The sequence below is a fragment of the Oncorhynchus keta genome, chromosome 7, assembly GCF_023373465.1.
Source record: "Oncorhynchus keta strain PuntledgeMale-10-30-2019 chromosome 7, Oket_V2, whole genome shotgun sequence".
NCBI classification, from domain to species: Eukaryota; Metazoa; Chordata; class Actinopteri; order Salmoniformes; family Salmonidae; genus Oncorhynchus; species Oncorhynchus keta.
The window spans coordinates 47,582,507-47,604,378 of record NC_068427.1 but is presented as its reverse complement, the minus strand read 5'-3'; the positions used below and the strand labels follow the sequence as shown (position 1 = coordinate 47,604,378).

At 42.8% G+C, this 21,872-nt stretch overlaps 2 protein-coding genes across 3 annotated transcripts in view; one reads left to right on the top strand and one right to left on the bottom strand.

The window, feature by feature from the left end:
• The window catches only part of LOC127931184 (trace amine-associated receptor 13c-like), a 190,008-nt gene that overhangs the window by 69,465 nt on the left and 98,671 nt on the right, over positions 1–21,872 (bottom strand). The window lies entirely within an intron of this gene.
• Positions 20,910–21,872, top strand: part of LOC118375224 (trace amine-associated receptor 8c-like) — a 121,829-nt gene continuing 120,866 nt past the window's right edge. For both annotated transcript variants that reach the window (XM_052523032.1, XM_052523033.1), the window contains exon 1: positions 20,910–21,633. In XM_052523032.1, the coding sequence (XP_052378992.1) occupies positions 20,968–21,633 (666 nt within the window). In that variant the 5' untranslated portion in view covers positions 20,910–20,967. The remainder of the gene's footprint in view (positions 21,634–21,872) is intronic.

Sequence of the window (21,872 nt, the reverse complement as noted above, 5' to 3'; positions counted from 1 at the left end):
ATGCCATTGCAGGCTCTGTGTGTCTTTAAGCCCCGCACTGTGTCACTCCATCCTTGCTATGTTTGTGTGTGAGTTTTTTCTTTGACAGCTGTTGGAAGAAATGAGTGATTTACAGTTCATGAGGGTTTTCTAATCACACACATGACGTTTTGGAAAGAGCTGACCTTTTTAACCCTTCGAAACAGCCCCTGTGACTCCAATTTAAGACACTTCCGGATGACACAGGAAGCTGAAAGTGAAAACATATCCTCCTTTTTTTCAACCTTTATTTAACTAGGCAAGTCAGTTAAGAAAAAAGTATTATTTTCAATGACGGCCTAGGAACAGAGGGTTAACTGCCTATTCAGGGGTAGAACGTCAGATTTGTACCTTGTCAGCTAGGGGGTTTGAACTTGCAACCTTCCGGTTACTAGTCCAACGCTCTAACCACTAGGCTACCCTGCTTCCCCTTTGGGTAGGCTCTTACATAATTTTGAGTTTTAAGTCTTTACATTAAGAACTGACTTATTTACAGAGGGTTGATTGAATGTTTGTTTGTTATTTCAGAAAATCAAAGAAAATCACAGAAATCACGTAGAGTTCTGAAACCCATCTTAACGGATTCGTCTGAACATGCCGCAACTGGATCTGTAACTTTTTGGGGAAAAAACAACAACATTTCTTTGAGCATCACCGATTGTACATTTTGCTGTTTCTCTCAAATTACGATAGATAAATGTCTGGTTCTTCTTTTCCTGACACCGTAGGTTCATGTACTTTGATGTGATGCGATCAAATTAGCACTCTATTTTCGTTTTTGACCTTCAATCCCAGAAAAATGGCCTTAATTCAAAAAACGTTGAGGCCTCGACACCATCTTGTTCGGTTCTAACTGCACATTATGCCAAACCTATGCTCACCAAGTTTCGTCTCCGAAGTCTTTTCCGCTTAGGAAAAATGGCCATGTCGTGATTGGTGATGTTTTGCACGTTTGCAATATGATTCCATTCGCCATCTGGTGGTATTTACCGGGACAGCGGAAAAATGACCAAAATTTGAAAATGTTATAAAACGGAAACTAAAAGTAGTCCGAGAGACTTCGTTCAATGACTTCCCGGAAGATCTGGCCGCTGCGTACGGCCCAGCGCTGTCGCTGAAGTTGAGTAAGGGACCGTGCATTTGCAATATGGAGTTTCTCATCAATCAAACAGCAAATTCCAAAATGTTCCCTTCATGTATGGAATGGTACCATTCATTTTGACTGCATGTGCTTTAGGCAAAAGACAAAATTCAGTAACTACATCATTTACTTTACTGCAAAATATGACATCAAGGTATTTTTCTGTCAAGACAGTGTATTGTGGTCTGTGTGTAGTTGGTGTTGAGGAGTCAGGCGCAGAACAGCAGATATAGAGTAAATCTAATAGACAAATACAATACAATATAGCCCACATAAACGGACCGATTTACATAAAAACAATCACTCACAAGCAAACATGGGGGAACAAAAGGGTTAGATAATGAACAAGTAATTGGGGGATTGAAACCAGGTGTGTAAGACAAAGACAAAACAAATGGAAAATGAAAAGTGGATCGGCGATGGCTAGAAGGCCAGTGACGTCGAACGCCGAACATCACCCAAACAAGGAGAGGGACCGACTTCGGCGGAAGTCGTGACAGTAGAGGCGTGACAGTAGCGGCTCCAGCTGGTGCCGACACCGACCTCAGGGACGACCCGGAGGACGAGGCGAAGGTCGATCCGGATGGAGACGGTGGAACACCCACAGCAATGAAGGGTCCAAGACGTCCTCCACCGGCATTCAGCATCTCTCCTCCGGACCGTACCCCTCCCACTCCACGAGGTACTGTAGGCCCCTCACCCGATGCCTCGTGTCCAGGATGGCTCGAACAGCATACGCCGGGGCCCCCTCGATGTCCAGAGGCCTGAGGGGAGACACATGGAACGAGGGGAGACACATGGAACGAGGGATTAATACGATAATCTGGGGGAAACTGTAACCTATAGCATACCCCGTTCAGTCTCCTCGGGACATTTAATGGCCCCACAAACCACGGACTCAGCTGCCGGCAGGGCAGGCGGAGGGGCAGGTTTCGGGTCGAGAGACAGACCCAATCCCCTGGTGCGAACACCAGGGCCTCACTGTGGTGGCGGTTGGCGCTCACCTTCTGCCTTCTCACGGCCCAATGCAGGTGCACATGGGCGGCGTCCAAGGTCTCCTCCGAGTGCGTAAACCATTCGTCCACTACGGGAGCTTCAATCTGGCTCTGATGCCAAGGTGCCAAAAAAGGTGCCAAAAACAAAAAGTGAGTTTTGGGCCATCTCTGCGCAGGGGATGAACGCCACCCACTCCGCCGTCCAGTCCTGGCAATATGACCACAGAAACCTACCCACATCCTGTTTTACTCTCTCCACCTGCCCGTTGGTCTCTGGGTGAAAACCTGAGGTGAGGCTGATCGAGACCTCTCAGACGTTCCATGAATGATCTCCAGACCCTGGACGTGAACTGGGGACCCCCCAAACACGACGAGTTGAGTTTTTTCCAAAAAGTTATATTTTGGTTTCATCTGACCATATGACATTCTTCCAATCTTCTTCTGGATCATCCAAATGCTCTCTAGCAAACTTCAGACGGGCCTGGACATGTACTGGCTTAAGCAGGGGGACACGTCTGGCACTGCAGGATTTGAGTCCCTGGCGGCGTAGTGTGTTACTGATGGTAGGCTTTGTTACTTTGGTCCCAGCTCTCTGCAGGTCATTCACTAGTTCCCCCCGTGTGGTTCTGGGATTTTTGCTCACCGTTCTTGTGATCATTTTGACCCCACGGGGTGAGATCTTGCGTGGAGCCCCAGATCGAGGGAGATTATCAGTGGTCTTGTATGTCTTCCATTTCCTAATGATTTGTTGTACGGCTTTGAGTTATTGTAGTAGTTTGTTCCATTTAACAGTGCCAGTGTATATAAATGTAGTTAAACTCTTATATTTAATATAGTGAATATTAGACTTTCTGACTCAGGTTTTATGATGGTGGACATCTTTCTTACAAATGGAAAATAGTTATATTGGTACCTGGAGGCTGAGTCTGTGATAATTATGTGGACCAGACAAAGTTAAATTAATGCTACTCTTTTTTTCCACAGATGGCCAGCCTAGCTCCTTAAAAAATGCTTGAATTCCAGAGGAGTATGAGGCGGGAAGGAGTTTAAGTACAATTCTTACAAGCTCTTTGGCTGGTCTGTAGCTTATTCTTTCGATGTTTGGGGCTGCTGGTGAACCATCATGTACAGGCATAACCAAAGTGGCACTAGACTAGTGCACTTGCCAGAGACTTTTGGGTGACACTAGCAAGGTTTTTCATACAATTGGCGACAGACATTTAAAAAATGGTGAAAGCCCTTAATGGTGCTGCCCAAGCCAAAAAAAGCTTTGGGCCAAGAGGGCCCTCTATCCACTCAATGATCAGTTCAAACAGCTGAGCTCCAGAAAACAGAGGGGGCAGCTGTTCTGAAGTTGGCACTACCTGCATTTTCAGATGTAGAAGAGATACAGTAGTATGTGATCAGCTGAAGTGTGTATCTGCACACTAAAAACAGATGGTTCTGTATGGTGCCAATTGAGACTTCTTTATCTTGTAACCATCGCAGATCCCTTTTTGGTGAAATATTGAACACTTTGTTAAGGTTCTACCCTTTACTGAACGCTGTTCTCAGCTGGATGGTAAGGGCCTGTTTTGACAATGGATTTATTATAGGATATGAAACAAACCTTCACGTGAACCTGAATGGTCAACTCCCCTAACCCTCCTGCATCAATTAACATGAACCTTCAGATGGCTATAAGAAAATTCAAAATCTGTCCCCAAAGATTATTATTTATTTATTTTTTACCTTTATTGAACTAGGCAAGTCAGTTAAGAACAAATTCTTATTTTCAATGACGGCCTAGGAACAGTGGGTTAACTGCTTGTTCAGTGGCAGAAGATGTTGGATAAAAGTCAGGAATTCAATTGGTGAGGGATGAATATAGCACCATTCATGTAAGTAGACACCGTGAACCGTAGGAATATGGTAACATAGTGGAAACATGGTGGAAGGACCTGGTTTCATTGAAATGTAAGAAAACCAACACCACCCGAAAATTGATTAATTTCATTCACACATATGCAATTAACATAATTCATACACATTTGACATCACAACTTCCACTAGGCCTCAGCCTCAGTCCTCATTCAATTTGAACAGTGCTTAACTACATACAGAGTAAAATCCAATGTAAGCAGACCTAAAGTAATGTTTGTAATATTGTTGAGATTAGTAAAAATGCTATGCAAATTGCTATTCTATAATGGCATAGCTGGTATGACCCTCTTGAATTCTCAACTGTCTGGTAGAGTTGGGTTATTTACAAAATAAACATCAAGTTGAAAAATAATGAACAACTATTGTAAATTCAACATGTGTTTCAAGAAGGGACATGATCATAAGGTTCTAGTTGAAACCAACAAGCCTGCTATCATAAGATACAAAACTAATGGCAAGTGTAAGAAGCCAAATCGGATGATAGTCTCGGTAATGTGTTTTCGGACCTTCCCTTGGTCGTATTCTCGCGAGGCAGAAATCTCAGAGACCAATTGGTCAACTCTGATTTACCACCCCAAGATATTCCTGAACAACGTCTATTTGCGCCCCTACTGGATGGAAATTACAAGTGTAATGGCTGAGCTCAATGCAATGGCACTTATAAATGTAGATCCTTCAAACACCCACAAACAGGGAAATCAATCCCAATCAAATGTGTTATTACGTGCTCCACTAAGGCAGTTATTTATCTTGTAACTTGTCCTTGTGGTAAAAATGATGTGGGTAAAACAAAGGGTGAATTAAAAGTACGTATCTCAGAGCATCGTAGCACCATTAGGTGTAAAAACTTGACCTATCCAGTTGCGGCCCACTTTTTGGAGGCAGGCCACTTCGATTTCGTCTCTGCGTTACATTGGCATTGAACATGTCACCCTCCCTAGGAGAGGGGGTGACCTTGATCATTTATTGTTAAAACGAGAGGCTGCCTGGATCTTTAACTTAAAGACCCTTGCTCCCTTCGGTCTCAATGTAGACTTTGATCTGAAGCCATTCATGTGATTGTGACTTTGCCATTGTAATTGTTTGTAAGCTTGTGTAGTCTAAAATGAATCTATGATCGTATGCTATCCATTTGTTGTTTGTATGCTGCTCTTTCTATGCCGTTTTATTATTTGAGAAATTAGGCCACTCTTGGCCATGATTACAAACACATGTGTGTCTTGACGCTATATAAACGAGTCATCCTGCAGTGTTTCTGATTGTACCCTGATGAAGACGGCTTGGCTGTCGAAAAGTTGGTCAATTCATTTTTTTGCATCTGAGTGTGCGGCTCTCCTTTATTTTTAAGCGTTAGAAGCCAGCCCTGCCAATGAAATGCAAAATGTGAAACTGAAGTTCTTTAGACATAGAATATTCAAGACAACAAAATGAGACTTGGAAGGATGGCCTTGCGAAACTACAGGACACGTCACGGCATATGTCATTTGGCCAGTGCATAAGAAAATAACAGTCAGGCAGTTGATAAGACGGTACATCTTAATGGTGTATGTTCTAATGGCATTTCATAGGAACATTCCATAGACTTGTACAAATGTCCATCTGAACTGAATTATGAAACAATTATTCAAGTTGAGGGAGACAGTTACATCATTGGGACACATAATGTTTGCCAGAGATCACTCTGCAGTATTCTGACCCAATCATATTTTTTGTCTAATTAGTTGTCTCAGATTCAAGAGGGACCTGTGAGCCCTAACATGCAAGGCTCTGTAATAATGACACGTCACTCTACCAATTAAAGGTGTCAAACAAGAACACACACACACACACACACACACACACACACACACACACACACACACACACACACACACACACACACACACACACACACACAACACACACACACACACAAACACACACACACACACACACACACACACACACACACACACACACACACACACACACACACACACACACACACACACACACACACACACACACAACACACACACACACACACACACACACACACACACACACACACACACACACACACACACACACACACACACACACACACACACACACACACATGCAAACATTCATCTTGTACACTGTCATTTCACCTCTCCAGTTCTCATGATTCTCAAAGAGCATATTGCATCAGCAAAACTCATTCTGACTATATTGTCTCTACTGTAAGTGAACAACTCTTTAATGATGTTAGTTTTACTTTTTAAAGTTTCTGACACCAGAGGATCCTGTTATCACCTGTATGCAAGGCTCAGGAACAATGAGGTCCAAAACTCTAAGGAATTCTACCAATTAAAGGTGTTGGAGACACACACATGCTTTACTCCAGGGCCCTAATAAAGCCCCAATACAGCATAAACATTCAAAGTCAACCTAAGTAAAGTGAGTGTAACAGTGTTCCTTCTTTACCTCTCCTCACCCTTACCTGGGCTCGAACCAGGAACCCTCTGCACACATAACCCTCGAAGCATCGTTACCTATCGCTCCACAAAAGCCGCGACCATTGAAGATTAAACAACAACTACTTCAAGGTCTCAGAGAGAGTGACGTCACCAAATCAAATGCTATTAGCGTGCATCCCGCTAACTAGCTAGCCATTTCACACCGGTTACATGAGCACAACTTCCATTAGGCCTCAGCCTCAATACAACCCTCAGCCCTAAACAGGTCTCATCAGGAGACCATGAGTCTGACTCACCTCTGCTACACATTTTGCATTTTAGTCAATTAGCACATGGGGGTGGGGGGTGGGGGTTGTGGCATTGATGAAGATACTCATGAAGAGGGTTTTGAGGTTTTCAGACTAAACCTCCCCCTAAACTCACTCAAGTCTCAATCCTACACCCTCTCTGTAGTGTCTTTGACAAATAACAAGACATTTTCACAAGTACAGAACTGAAATTACATTTGTTTTTCCTGGCCTCTCTGAGTTGGCACATCCTGATTTCATGGAGCATGATCCAGGATCAACACATATATAATATGATCCAGGGTCAATATAGACATATCTAACATGCCAAAAGACTCTCGTGTGACCCCTGACCTGGCAGCGGTGATGTAGGGAGAGCAGTGGTAGTGAGAGCAGTGGTAGTGAGAGTAGTGGTAGTCAGAGTAGGAGTAGTGGTAGTGAGAGTAGTGGTAGTGAGAGCAGTGGTAGTGAGAGTTGTTGTAGTGAGAGTAGTGGTAGTGAGATTAGTGGTAGTCAGAGTAGGAGTAGTGGTAGTCAGACTAGTGGTAGTGAGAGCAGTGGTAGTGAGAGTTGTTGTAGTGAGAGTAGTGGTAGTGAGATTAGTGGTAGTCAGAGTAGGAGTAGTGGTAGTCAGAGTAGTGGTAGTGAGAGTAGTGGTAGTGAGAGTAGTGGTAGTGAGAGTAGGAGCAGTGGTAGTGAGAGTTGTTGTAGTGAGTAGTGGTAGTGAGTGAGATTAGTGGTAGTCAGAGTAGGAGTAGTGGTAGTCAGAGTAGTGGTAGTGAGAGTAGGAGTAGTGGTAGTAGTCAGAGTAGTGGTAGTGAGAGCAGTGGTAGTGAGAGGTAGTCAGAGTAGGAGTAGTGGTGAGAGTAGTGGTAGTGAGAGTAGTGGTAGTGAGGAGTAGTGGTAGTCAGTAGTAGGGTAGTGGTAGTCAGAGTAGTGGTAGTGTAGTGAGAGAGAGTAGTAGTGAGAGTAGTGGTAGTGAGTAGTGTGGTAGTGAGAGTAGTGGTAGTGGTAGTGAGAGTGGTAGGAGTGGTGAGTAGTGAGAGTAGTGTTAGTGTAGGAGAGTGGAGTAGTGGTAGTGAGAGTAGTGGTAGTGTAGTAGTGAGAGTAGTGAGTAGTGGAGTAGTGGTAGGAGTAGTGGTAGTGAGAGTAGTGGCAGTGAGAGCAGTGGTAGTGAGAGTTCTTGTTGTGAGAGTAGTAGTAGTGAGTGAGATTAGTGGTAGTCAGTTAGGCAAAGTAGTGGTAGTCAGAGTAGTGGTAGTGAGTCTCAGTAGTGGTAGTGAGAGTCGTGGTAGTGAGAGTAGGAGTAGTGGTAGTGAGAGTAGTGGTAGTGAGAGTTGGAGTAGTGGTAGTGAGAGTAGTTGGTAGTGATAGTAGTGAACATTTGAACATCTTGGCCACGTTCTGTTATAATCTCCACCCGGCACAGCCAGAAGAGGACTGGCCACCCCACATATGCTTAGGTGACATGATGGCTCCTTGCTGTCCCCAGTCCACCTGAGTTTCAACTGTTCTGCCTTATTATTGAGTAGGAGTTGTAGTAGTGAGAGCAGTGGTAGTGAGTAGTGGTAGTGGTTTTAGTACAGCACTTTGAGAGTAGTGGTAGTGATTGATGAGGATCTCCATATCGCAAATGTACAGTCCCTTACGAGACGTCCGCAAATGTTTTTAAAATACATTGACGTCCTGGAGCCGGGCCCCAGGGCCAGATCTTCAGGGAAGTCATCGAAATAAGTCTCTCAGACATTTGTTTTTTGTTTTATTATTACAATGTATTTATTTTCCCGCTGTTCGGTAAAATTCCACCAGATGGCGGAGGGCTGCTTATTGCAAATGGACAAAACATCACCAACGTGACATGGCCATTTCTGCCAGATGGAGATTTTAACAGAACATGGCTAAGATGTTCAAATGTTCACAGATGACCAGCAGGGTCAAATAATAATAATCACAGTGGTTGTCGATGGTGCAACATGTCAGCACCTCAGGAGCAAATGTCAGTTGGCTTTTCATAGCTGATCATGCAGAGTATCTCTATCGCTCCTGCTGTCTCTAGATAGTTGAAAACAGCAGGTCTGGGACAGGTAGCACGCCCGGTGAACTGGTCAGGGTTCCATAGCCGCAGGCAGAACAGTTGAAATTGGAGCAGCAGCATGGCCAGGTGGACAGGGGACAGCAAGGAGTTATCAGGCCAGGTCGTCCTGAGGCATGGTCCTAGGGCTCAGGTCCTTGAAAGAAAGAAAGAAAGAAAGAAAGAAAGAAAGAAAGAAAGAAAGAAAGAAAGAAAGAAAGAAAGAAAGAAAGAAAGAAAGAAAGAAAGAAAGAAAGAAAAAGAGAGAGAGAATTAGAGAGAGCATACTTGAATTCACACAGGACACCAGATTCACACAGGACACCAGATAAGACCCCACCCCCCCGACACATAAACTACTGCAGCATAAATACTGGAGGCTGAGACAGGAGGGGTTTGGAGTGTGTGGCCCCGTCCGATGATACCCCTGGCCAGGGCCAAACAGGCAGGATTTAACACCACTTTTTAACCCCATTTAACCCCACCCCACTTTTCCAAAGCCCCCACACCACTAGAGGGATATCTTCAGCCACCAACCTACCATCCTGAGACAAGGCCGAGTATCGCCCACAAATATCTCAGCGACGGCACAACTCAAGGGGGGGGGGCGCCTACCCAGACAGGGAGATCACGTCAGTGACTCAACCCACGCAAGCGACGCACCCCTCCTAGGGACGGCATGGAAGAGCACCAGTAAGCCAGTAACTCAGGCCCTGTCATAGGGTTAGTGGCAGAGAATCCCAGTGGAGAGAGGGGAATCGTCCAGGCAGAGACAGCAAGGGCAGTTCGTTGCTCCAGTGCCTTTCCATTCACCTTCACACTCCTGGGCCAGACTACACTCAATCATAGGACCTACTGAAGAGATGAGTCTTCAATAAAGACATAAAGGTTGAGACCGAGTCTGCATCTCTCACATGGATAGGGAGACCATTCCATAAAAATGGAGCTCTATAGGACAACGCCCTGCCTCCAGCTGTTTGCTTAAAAATTCTAGGGACAGTAAGGAGGCCTGCATCTAGAAACCATAGCGTATGTGTAGGTATGTATGGCAGGACCATATCGGAACGATAGGTAGGAGCAAGCCCATGTAATGCTTTGTAGTTTAGCAGTAAAACCTTGATATCAGCCCTTACCTTAACAGGAAACCAGTGTAGAGAGGCTAGCACTGGAGTAATATGATCACTTTTTTTGGTTCTCGTCAAGATTCTAGCAGCCGTAGGCAAGAACACAGACCAAGACTCACAACACACAACTACTCACTTTACGCAATGACCAAAACTATGCATATTAGTGAAAGTTAACATTATGTGACGAAATGACATCACCAAGAGGTAAAATATATAGTGAAAAAATAGTGGTCCTAAAATGGAGCCTTGAAGAACACCGAAATGTACAGTTGATGTGACTGTGGACAAACCATCCACAGAGACAAACTGATATCTTTCCGACAGATAAGATCTAAACCAGGCCAGAACTTATCCCTGTAGACCAATTTGGGTTCCCAATCTCTCCAAAAGAATGTGATGACAGATTGTATCAAAAGCAACACAAAAGTCTAGGAGCTCGAGGATGGATGCAGAGCCTCGGCCTGATGTCATTAAGAGGTAATTTACCACCACCAATTTACCACCACAAGTGCAGGCTCAGTGCTATGATGGGGTCAAAAACCAGACTGAAGTGTTTTGAATGCATTGTTTGTCTTCAGGAAGACAGTGAGTTGCTGTTCAACAGCTTTTTCTTACATTTCTGAGAGGAATGGGAGATTCGATATTGGCTGATAGTTTTTTGTATTTTCTGGGTCAAGGTTTGGCTGTTTCAAGAGAGGCTTCATTACTGCCACTTTCAGTGAGTTTGGTACACATCCGGTGGATAGAGAGACATTTATTTTGTTCAACATAGGAGGGCCAAGCACAGGAAGCAGATCTTTCCATAGTTTAGTTGGAATAGTGTCCAGAATGCAGCTTGAAGGTTTAGATGCCATGAATATTTTCATCAATGTGTCAAGAGATATAATACTAAAAAACTTGATTGTCTCCCTTGATCCTAGGTCCTGGCAGAGTTGCGCAGACTCAGGACATCTGAGCATTGGAGGAATACGCATTGTTAAAGAGGAGTCCGTAATTTGCTTTCACATGATCATGATCTTTTCCTCAAAGAAGTTCATGAATTTATCGCTCCTGAAGTTAAAGCCATCCTATCTTGGGGAATGCTGCTTTTTAGTTAGCTTTGCGACAGTATCAAAAATACATTTGGGATTGTTCTTATTGTCCTCAATTAATTTGGAAAAATAGGATGATCGTGCAGCAGTTAGAGCTCTTCGATACTGCACGGTACTGTCTTTCCAAGCTCGCCGGAAGACCTTCCAGTTTTGTGTAGCGCCATTTTCTTTCCAATTTTCTGGAAGCTTGATTCAGAGCTCGGGTATTGTCTGTAGACCAGGGAGCAAGTTTCTTATGACAAATGTTTTTTGTTTTTAGGGGTGCTGTCACGTCTAATCAAGGTGGGTGGAATCAGGCGCAGAGAGCAAATAGCGATAATAAGTTTATTCTCCGGTGAACAAAATAAACACGGTCAAACCAAATACAAACAGGGGGAAATTATCCAAAACAGGATAACAGACTAACCGGAGAATAAATAAACACAAAAACACCGACAGACGAAACGAATGACAAAATAAACAATGCCGCACAAAACAAGGGCGGGACAACCTACATTATATACAGACACTAATGAACTAAACAACACACAGGTGAAAACAATCAGACAAAACCAACAGATACACGAAAAGCGATCGGTAGTGGCTAGTAGGACGGTGACGACGACCGCCGAGCACAGCCTGAACGGGCAGGAGAGCCAACCTCGACGGAAGTCGTGACAGATGCGACTGCATCTAGGGTATTGCGCAAGGTTAAACTGAGTTCCGCAGTTTGGTGTTTAACCTGTTACATCTATGGGGGCGCTATTTCATTTTTGGATAAAAAGACGTGCCCATTTTAAGCGCAATATTTTGTCACAAAAAGATGCTTGACTATGCATATAATTGATAGCGTTGGAAAGAAAACACTCTGACGTTTCCAGAACTGCAAAGATATTGTCTGTGAGTGCCCCAGAACAGATGCTTCAGGCAAAACCAAGATGAAACTTCAACCTGGAAATGAGTATGATTTTTGAGGCTCTGTTTTTCATTGTCTCCTTATATGGCTGTGATTGCGCAAGGAATGATCTATCGGGATCTATCGTTTCCCAAAGGTGTCTGTAGCATTGTGACGTATTTGTAGGCATATCATTGGAAGATTGACCATAAGAGACTACATTTGCCAGGTGTCCGCCTGGTGTCCTCTGTCGAAATTGGTGCGTCATCTTCAACTGCACGTCTTTTTCCAAGCGATATACCGGAGAAAGGAGACTACCACGAACGATATATCAATGAAGAGATATGTGAAAAACACATTGATGATTGATTCTAAACAGCGTTTGCCGTGTTTCAGTCGATATTATGGAGTTAATTTGGAAAACAGTTTGCCGTTTTGATGACTGACTTTTCGTTTTTTTTTGGTACCCAAACGTGATGTACAAAACGGAGCGATTTCTCCTACACAAAGAATCTTTCAGGAAAAACTGAACATATGCTATGTAACTGAGAGTCTCCTCATTGAAATCATCCGAAGTTCTTCAAAGGTAAATTATTTTATTTGAATCCTTTTCTGTCTTTTGTGCAAATGTTGCCCGCTAAATGCTACACTAAATGCTACGCTCGCTATCACAAATGCTTGTTTTGCTATGGTTCAAAAGCATATTTTGAAAATCTGAGATGACAGTGTTGTTAAGAAAAGGCTAAGCTTGAGAGCTAGCATATTCATTTCATTTCATTTCATTTGCGATTTTCATAAATAGTTAACGTTACGTTATGCTAATGAGCTTGAGGCTATAACTGGATACAGGTTTTTTTTCATAGCCAAACATGAACAAAACGGAGCGATTTGTCCTACACAAACAATATTTTTTTGAAAAACTGAACATTTGCTATCTAACTGAGAGTCTCCTCATTGAAAACATCTGAAGTTCTTCAAAGGTAAATGATTTTATTTGAATGATTTTCTTGTTTTTGTGAAAATGTTGCTGGCTGAATTCTATGCTTATGGCTATGCTAGCTATCAACACTCTTACACAAATGCTTGTTTAGCTATATGGTTGAAAAGCATATTTTGAAAATCTGAGATGACAGTGTTGTTAAGAAAAGGCTAAGCTTGAGAGCTAGCATATTCATTTCATTTCATTTCATTTGCGATTTTCATGAATAGTTAACGTTATGCTAATGAGTTTGAGGCTATAAATAGAATCCCGGATCCGGGATTGCTCGACGCAAGAAGTTAACTGATTTTGTACTCTGACGTCCTTGAATAGGCAGAGGGAGTCTGGAAGGGCATCTAGGAATCTTTGGGATGTCCGAGAATTTATATCACGACTTTTAATGATACTTCATTAAATAGTACCCGCAAAAAAACAGTCTCAACGTCAACAGTGAAGAGGTGACTCCGGGATGCTGGCCTTCCTGGAAGAGTTGCAAAGAAAAAGCCATATCTCAGACAGTCAAAAAAAAAAAAAATGAAAAACTCCTTATGGCTGGGGGCAGTATTGAGTAGCTTGGGTGAATAAGGTGCCCAGAGGTGCCCAGAGTAAACTGCCTGCTCCTCAGTCCCAGTTGCTAATATATGCATATAATTCGTATATTTGGATGGAAAACACTCTGAAGTTTCTAAAACTTTTTGAGTGATGTCTGTGAGTTTAACAGAGCTCATATGGCAGGCAAAAACCTGAGAAAAAATCCAAACAGGAAGTGGGAAATCTGAGGCTTGTAGTTGTTTAACTCAGCCCCTATTGAAGATACAGTGGGATATTGGTTATGTTGCACTTCCTAAGGCTTCCACTAAAATGTCAACCATCTTTAGAAACTTGTTTGAGGCTTCTACTGAAAAGGGGGGCTGAAAGAGAGGGGAATGAGTCAGAGGTCTGCCAGCAGCCACAGGCTGGTCACGCTCATTTCACATGAGGGTAGCTCCCTTTCCTTTCCTTTTCTGAAGACAAAGGAATTCTCCGGTTCGAACCTTATTGAAGATTTATGTTAAAAACATCCTAAAGATGGATTCCATACATCGTTGACATGTTTCTATGGACATTTCGTCTGCAACTTGCTTCGTGAGTTTTGATTTGTTTACGAAACGGCCTAACAAAAGTAGCTATTTGGACATAAATGATGGACATTATCAAACAAATCAAACATATATTGTGGAACTGGGATTCCTGGGAGTGCAGTCTGATGAAGATCTTCAAAGGTAAGTGAATATTTATAATGTTATTTCTGAATTCTGTTGACTCCAACATGGCGGATATATGTATTTGTTGTCTGAGATTATTGCATGGTTTGCCTTTTTCTGTAAAGCTTTTTTGAAATCTGACACAGCGGTTGCATTAAGGAGACGTTTATCTAAAGTTCCATGCATAACACTTGTATCTTCATCAACATTTATAATGAGTATTTCTGTAAATTGATGTGGCTCTCTGCAAAATCACCGGATGTTTTTGGAACTACTGACAATACCGCGCCAATGTAAACTCAGATTTTTTTTATATAAATATGAACTTTATCAAACAAAACATTCTTATATTGTGTAACATGAAATCCTATGAGTGTCATCAGATGAAGGTCATCAAAGGTCAGTGATTCATTTTATCTCTATTTGTGATTTTTGTGACTCTTCTCTTTGGCTGGAAAAATGGCATTGTTTTTCTGTGGCTTGGCTCTGACCTAACATAATCATTTGTGGTGCTTTCGCTGTAAAGCCTATTTGAAATCGGACACTGTGGTGGGATTAACAACAAGATTACCTTTAAAATGGTATAAGATACTTTTATGTTTGAGGAATTTTTATTATGAGATTTCTTCTGTTTTGAATATGGCACCCTGCACTTTCACTGGCTGTTGTCATATCGATCCCGTTAACGAGATTTCAGCCCTAGTTTTAAGATGGGCAAAAGTACACTGGAATGGACAGAGGAACTTTGCCTTGCATCCCACAGTCGCCTCTTCACTGTTGACGTTGAGACTGGTGTTTTGCGGGTACTATTCAATGAACCTGACAGATTTTAAAACGAAGCCTTCGATACTGGTAAGGCTTAGAAGGAGGGATGTATGTTCTGTTTGTCGCTATTGTCAAAGTATGATTATTGTGATGTTGAAAATGCAAGCCATGATACTGAAGCGCCGAAGTGGGTATGCTTTGTTTTTAGTTGTGTGATGCATTGGCACAGAAAACAATTGGTGAAAACTTATGTTGCGTTCCATGCATTTTATATGATTGGCATCAAAATGTTGGATATCTAATGTCCCCCTAGATTTTAATTGCCTGCAGCCAGATCTCATCGTGTTGTAGGCCTAATGAAATATGCCAGGAGATTGAGCTCGTCCGTGGTGGTCGGCGATCCCTCAACCTTCTGGCCCGTAGCCCTGCGTGGCATCGACTGTGCCACAAAAGTATGCTGAAGTGTCAATGTCAATAACCACATTTCTAAGCATTATTTAGAGTTAATTCAATGAGGGGGGAGGGTGTGTACATTTGTTGTAACAGTACAAGGGGAGGTTCAATGAAAATATTCCCAGTACATTTTGAACTGTCCCTAAGTGCTTTTGAGAGCACTGATCGATACAACTGAGCCGAACTGGAAATCATATTTCTTAGTCACATTAAAAAAACATCAATGGGTGATTTGGTCAGAATACATCTTGGTTGTTCTGATGTCTGACAAAAAGTACTTGTCCCCATGATGTAATTGAGACAACTCAGGTTTGCAAAGCCAGTGTGGCTCCAAACACCAAATCGATCAATTGCAAATAATAGGCATTCCCAGCAGTACAGTTTGCAGTGCTTCTCGGAGCCTGTCTTTGTAGCGTCGGCTTTGTAGCGTCGGCGTCTACCTCTCCTGACAATGTCTAACTTTTCTTGAAAGTTTGTCTTGAGAATGGCGTTATAGTTATATCCTCGACCAAATCGATATCTTCTCCTTCCGCCATTGTGGGTTGAAAAAACAGTTTAGTAGTACGCAAATTAATTTGTTGATCAATTTCAGTTTCCTAGTTCTGAGACCTGCCCTTATAGGACCTGCCTCTCAATATTGGTAATCCAATCAAAAGACGTGCAGGCACTACGCCTGCTAGCTGGCTCCTGTGTAACACTGGAGCCAGCCAGCAGGCGTACAATAGCCAACTCTAAAGCTGATTGGTTGACACTAAATTTTAATTTCCATTCACTTTAAGCTACAAGTGCCCGCACTGTTGATTCTGAAGGCTCCAAATATCAACCTGGGGCTGGAAGCAGTGCAACCAAGAGGAACGCTATGAAATGAAGAGTGTAACTCTTATTCTGGGGAATAATTTAATACATATTTGTGGGAAAATATATATAAAAAATATATATATATTCTGATGATGTTTTGGCCAGCAGAGAAGGCCTTGCTGGCCCTGACGGCCCACAACTGTGTGGTGTTGATACAGAATTATTTGGCTGGATTGGATTGGAATGACTTGGCATAAGAATGAATAAGCTTATTTAATAAAACACATTGTAGTAATTTAGGGTTGTACACTCCAAATACCAAAGTGTGTGGTTGTTCCATGTGATTTAATGATAAATAGTTTGTAAGTATTCTAAAAGTACATTTTGAGGACGTCATGAGTCATTCTATATGTTGTTCAACATCTCCCTCTAGTGGCTCATTTGGGACACAATGCCTTCAACAAGTGTAGTAAAATTGAAATGTACAATATGCATGATGTCAGATAACATCTAAGTAGATCTCAATGGTGTATTGTGTAAGTAGTAGATGGTCAAATCTAAGAATATGCAAATATGGGTAACACTTTATAATAGCATAGTTTTATAAGATCATTCAAAAGATGTTTAATGAATGAACGTATAAACCATTAACTGATCATTAGTAGAGTAGTTTTGCAGTCTCTAATCTAAAGGGAGGACTATTCACACTTTCTTAACTTATAAACCATTTACTAATCATGAGTAAAGTCATTTTGCAGAATCTAAAGTGAGGACTATTCACACTTTCTAATACTTTATAAATGTTTTGAACAGTGACCAGTTTAATTTATCACAAAAGATGGACATGCCATTGGTAGACATTCCAATACCACCTGATTCTACTTAAGGTCTCAAAATAATCTAGAACAAACCAATGGTAAACGATAAGCACACAACACAGAGGATGTTAACTCATTAAACATCTTATGAATGGTCTTATGTATCATTATTACAGACTATAAAGGTTGTTAATAAATCTGTGAATAACCAGCTTATGTGGGAGTAATGATACATGAATGATGAATAAACTATTTACTTAGCAAGTGTTATTGCAAAATGTTACCAATCTCTATATTCATTCAGACTCCACAACATCTGAGAGAGCTGCTCTTGAGTGACCCCTGACCTGGCAGCAGTGATGTAGTGAGAGCAGTGGTAGTGAGAGTGCTGATAATGAGAGTAGTGATAGTGAGAGTAGTTATTGTGTTCATAACCAGTATGATGATGTTCAAGTGTCTTCTGCGGTCTCCTGCGCTGTTGTGTTGAATCGTTAATGGATATAGTAGTGTTTATACAGTTGAGAATACCTAGTTTATTAACATTTAAATAAAGGTGGAGTAATGATTAAGACATGGTGAGCAAGCTGTAAATTACTTATAAAGTGTTTATAAAGTGTTACTCATAATTGCATAATTGTATATTCTTACATTTTACCCTTAACTACTTACACAATACACCATTGAGATAGACTTGGACGTTATCTGATATCATGCAGCATTGTACATTTCAACTTTACTACATTTGATGAGGACGCTGTGTCAGAATTGAGCCACTAGAGGGAGATGTTAAACAACATATGGAACGACTCATGACGTCCTCGGAATGTACTATCAGAATACTGACATACTATTTATCATTAAGTAACACGGAACAACCACAGCCTTAGGTATTTGGAGTACACAATCAACAATGACTACAATGTATTTTATAAAACAAGCTTATTCCTTCTTATGCTTTCTCCAAGTCATGTGGAACGTTGGGACAGAACCCCCACTCCTACATCCGAAGCATTGACCTCAACCACAAACAGATGGGAAGGGTACGGATGAACCAGGATCGGAGCCGTAGTGAAGAAGTTTTAAGGTCCCGGAACACCCGGTCAGTGGCCATGGATCATGTGAACGGAACCTTGGCAGAGGTGAGGGCAGACAGGGGGAGGCCAGGGTGCTGTTACCACGGATAAAGCGGCGATAAATGTTGGCGACGTAGGCTGAGGCCATTCCACCACCGCTTTCAACTTCTCGGGGTCCATCTGGACATTCCCAACAGAGATGATGTAGCCCAATAAAGGAATGGTGGAGCAATGGAACTCACCTTTCCTCGGACACGGAGCACGGATTCTATACCATCTACTGCATCTTCCCTATGCCGCACGGCCATCGCTCATCCATAAATGTATATGTACATAATCTTATTCATCCCTTTACAGTTGTGTGTATCAGGTAGTTGTTGTGAATTTGTTTGATTACTTGTTATATATTACTGCATAGTCAGAACGAGAAGCACAAACAGTTCACTACATTTTCATAAACATCTGCTAACCGTGTGTATGTGACCAATACATTTGATTTGGTAGGCATTTCATAGATCCAGCTTGGAGAAGACAGTGGCCCCCTGGAGCAGCTCGAAGGCTGAGGAAATGAGTGTTAGCTGATAACGGTTCTTCACAGTGATATCACTGAGTCCCCTGTAGTCAATGCACAGCCGCAGGGTGTGGTCCTTCTTCTAGACAAAGATGAACCCTGTGCCAGTGGGAGAGGAGGAGGGACAGATAAATCCTGTAGCTAGGGGTCCCCAATGTAGTCATCAATAGCCTTGGTCTCTGGTCCCGACAGCGAGTATAAACGTCCCTGGGGCGCCGTGGTGCCAGGGAGAAGGTCAATCCCGCAGTCATAGGGACGGTGCGGCGGAAGGGAAGTGGCCCGGGCCTTGCTGAACACCTCTCAGAAGATCCTGGTACTCCACGGGAATGGCAGAGAATTCTGGAGCCACCTCCGAGGGCCCCGGGAGACGTCCCGGGGCAGACTGCGCCGACTTCAGACAATGGGCATGGCGGAAGAGACTCCAGCCCATGATAGCACACGTAGAACAGTTTATGAGTGGAATGTGTCGCTGGAGACAGAAGAATCCCAACACCATGGGAATCTGGGGTGACTTGATGAGCAGGAACTGAATGGTCTCGCTGTGATTCCCTTACACACGTAGGTTGACGGGAGTGGTGTTATTGGTGACCCGACCTATAGAGCGCACGTCCAGCACTCTAACATCTATGGGAATGGAGAAGGGCTGAGTGGGGATGTTCAGCTCGGAAGCCAGTGTGGCGTCCAGAAAGCTCTCATCGGCCCCTGAGTCAATGAGAACCCAGAGAGATTTGGACTGGTTCCCCCACAGCAGAATGACATGGAAAGGGGTGCGAGTAAGGGAAGCAGAAATGTTCTCCATATGGCCCACCAGAGTACTCGCTCCCTGGAGAGCCTGGTCCGTTACCGTGCACGATAATACAAAATGACCAAAAGTCGCACAAGACATCTCCTTGTGCTGATTCTGTGTTGCCGTTCTGCTGGCGACAGCCCAGCTCTGCCTAGTTGCATGGTGTTGGGAAACAGTGCCTCTGCCCTTTTCAGTGACTCTCGAGGAAAGTCGGAAACCTTGGTGTCGTTGCGCAGCTGGTCCAGGTCTGCTGGGTCAGTCAGGGCAAATTCCTACTATCAGATATGAAGGTAAGACCCAGATTCAGACCATGTTGGATAACCAATAGTTTAAAAATCCCAAAGGGGCAGGTAAGCAGACAGGTTAAGGCAGGCAGGGGTCAATAGTCCAGAGAAGTGGGGGAAAGGTACAGGACGCCAGGCAGGCTCAGGGTCAGGGTCAGGCAGAGTCGTCAGGCAAGCAGGCTCAGAGACAGGTCAGGCAAAGGTCAAACCCAAGAGGGCAAGAAAAAGCGAGACTGGGGAAAAGCAGGAGCTGAGACAAAACGCTGGTTGGCTTGAACAAACAAGACTAAGATGGACAGACAGACAGAAAACACAGGTATAAATACACAGAGGATAATGAGAAAGAAGGGAGACACCTGGAGGGGGGTGGACACAATCACAATGACAGGTGAAACAGATCAGGGTGTGACACAAACAGGCTAAATGTAAGACAAAGTGGACTCGCAGTTGAACGGCTCAGACACAGGATTTATGAATAATTCAGTTCAGATCGACACTTTTATGGTCTATGGAATGTTCCTATGGAATCCCACTATTTTGATTACATTTGCTATTAGCATCTCATCAACTTCCCTACTTTCAACTTTCCTATACACTGACCAGCTGACATGTGGCGTGCCATCATGTGTCCTGAGGTTGTGGATTATGGACCAAACTGAGCTCTGACATCGCCCAAAATAGTTAGTCTTACAGTTTAAAATGTAAAAAAGCCTTTGAGAGACCAAAATATCAATATAATATATTTTCCGCATTAAAATGCTCAGTTGAATAAATGTACCTTTTCTCTCATCTCTAACGATCAGTAAGGCTGAAGGACAGGCTAAGAGGGCACAGCAACATCCAATCCTGTCATACATTACATCATGCTTTCACAAATGATTTGTTTATCCAACCATTTGCTCATTTGTGTGTTCACTTGTGTATGTTTTGTTGGCGGTAGTGGTGGTGTGTGTGTGTGTGTGTGTGTGTGTGTGTGTGTGTGTGTGTGTGTGTGTGTGTGTGTGTGTGTGTGTGTGTGTGTGTGTGTGTGTGTGTGTGTGTGTGTGTGTGTGTGTGTGTGTGTGTGTGTGTAGAGACGCTGGGGAGGAGGAGGGAGGGGAGTTTCTGTCAGTAGCTCAGGGATAAATAGAGAGGCAGAGTTCAGAGCTTGTCAGAAGGCGGACCTGACATGGTCACATACAGGACCAAGCAGGAGCAGGACCTCAGCATTTTGACACTTTATTACAAATGGAGAAATATGAAGATGTTCAGTACTGTTTTCAAGACGGAAACTCTTCTTGCAGAAAGGCTTTGCTATCGACATCTATCTACATAACACTGTACAACTTCTTCTCATTGATTTCAGCAGTTACAGTATTTTTGAACGTACTGGTGATCATCTCCATCTCTCACTTCAAGCAGCTCCACACTACAACCAACCTGCTCATCCTCTCTCTGGCTGTGTCAGATCTCCTGGTGGGACTGATTGCGATACCAGTAACAACTGTAGCAATAATGGAACCATGCTGGGGTTTTGGGGAAAATTTCTGTGTGTTTCATATCTACATAGATTTTTTGTTTACTTCTTTATCTCTGGGCAATATGGTCTTGATATCTATTGACCGTTATGTTGCTGTGTGTGATCCCTTATTGTACCACTCTAAAATAACAATAACAAGAATTATGTGTTGTATATTCTTTACCTGGTGTTGTTGTATCATATACCGTGCTGCTATTATAAAAAACTTTGTAAATGTACAGGTGCCGAGTAGGTGTTTGACAGAATGTTTTCTTTTTGAAGAAATAACCTGGGGTAATATCATTGACGTTGTATTTACAATGGTTGTCCCGTGCTCTGTTATTATAACACTTTATTTGAAAATCTTTGTGGTGGCCAGATCACAGGCCAGAAAGGTATTTTCAAAAGAGGCTGTCAGTGTGTCTGGTGTTAAAACTATTCAGGCAAATAAGTCGAGAGAAAAGCAACAAAAACTCTATCTATTGTTGTTGTCAACTATTTGATTTGTTGGATTCCATCTCTATGTTCTTCTTTCTTTCATTTGTCTTTTTTAGCGACAATTTATCATTCATCATTGGTTTTCTGCCACTTGTTAATTCTTTTATCAATCCAATAATTTATGCTTTCTTTTATC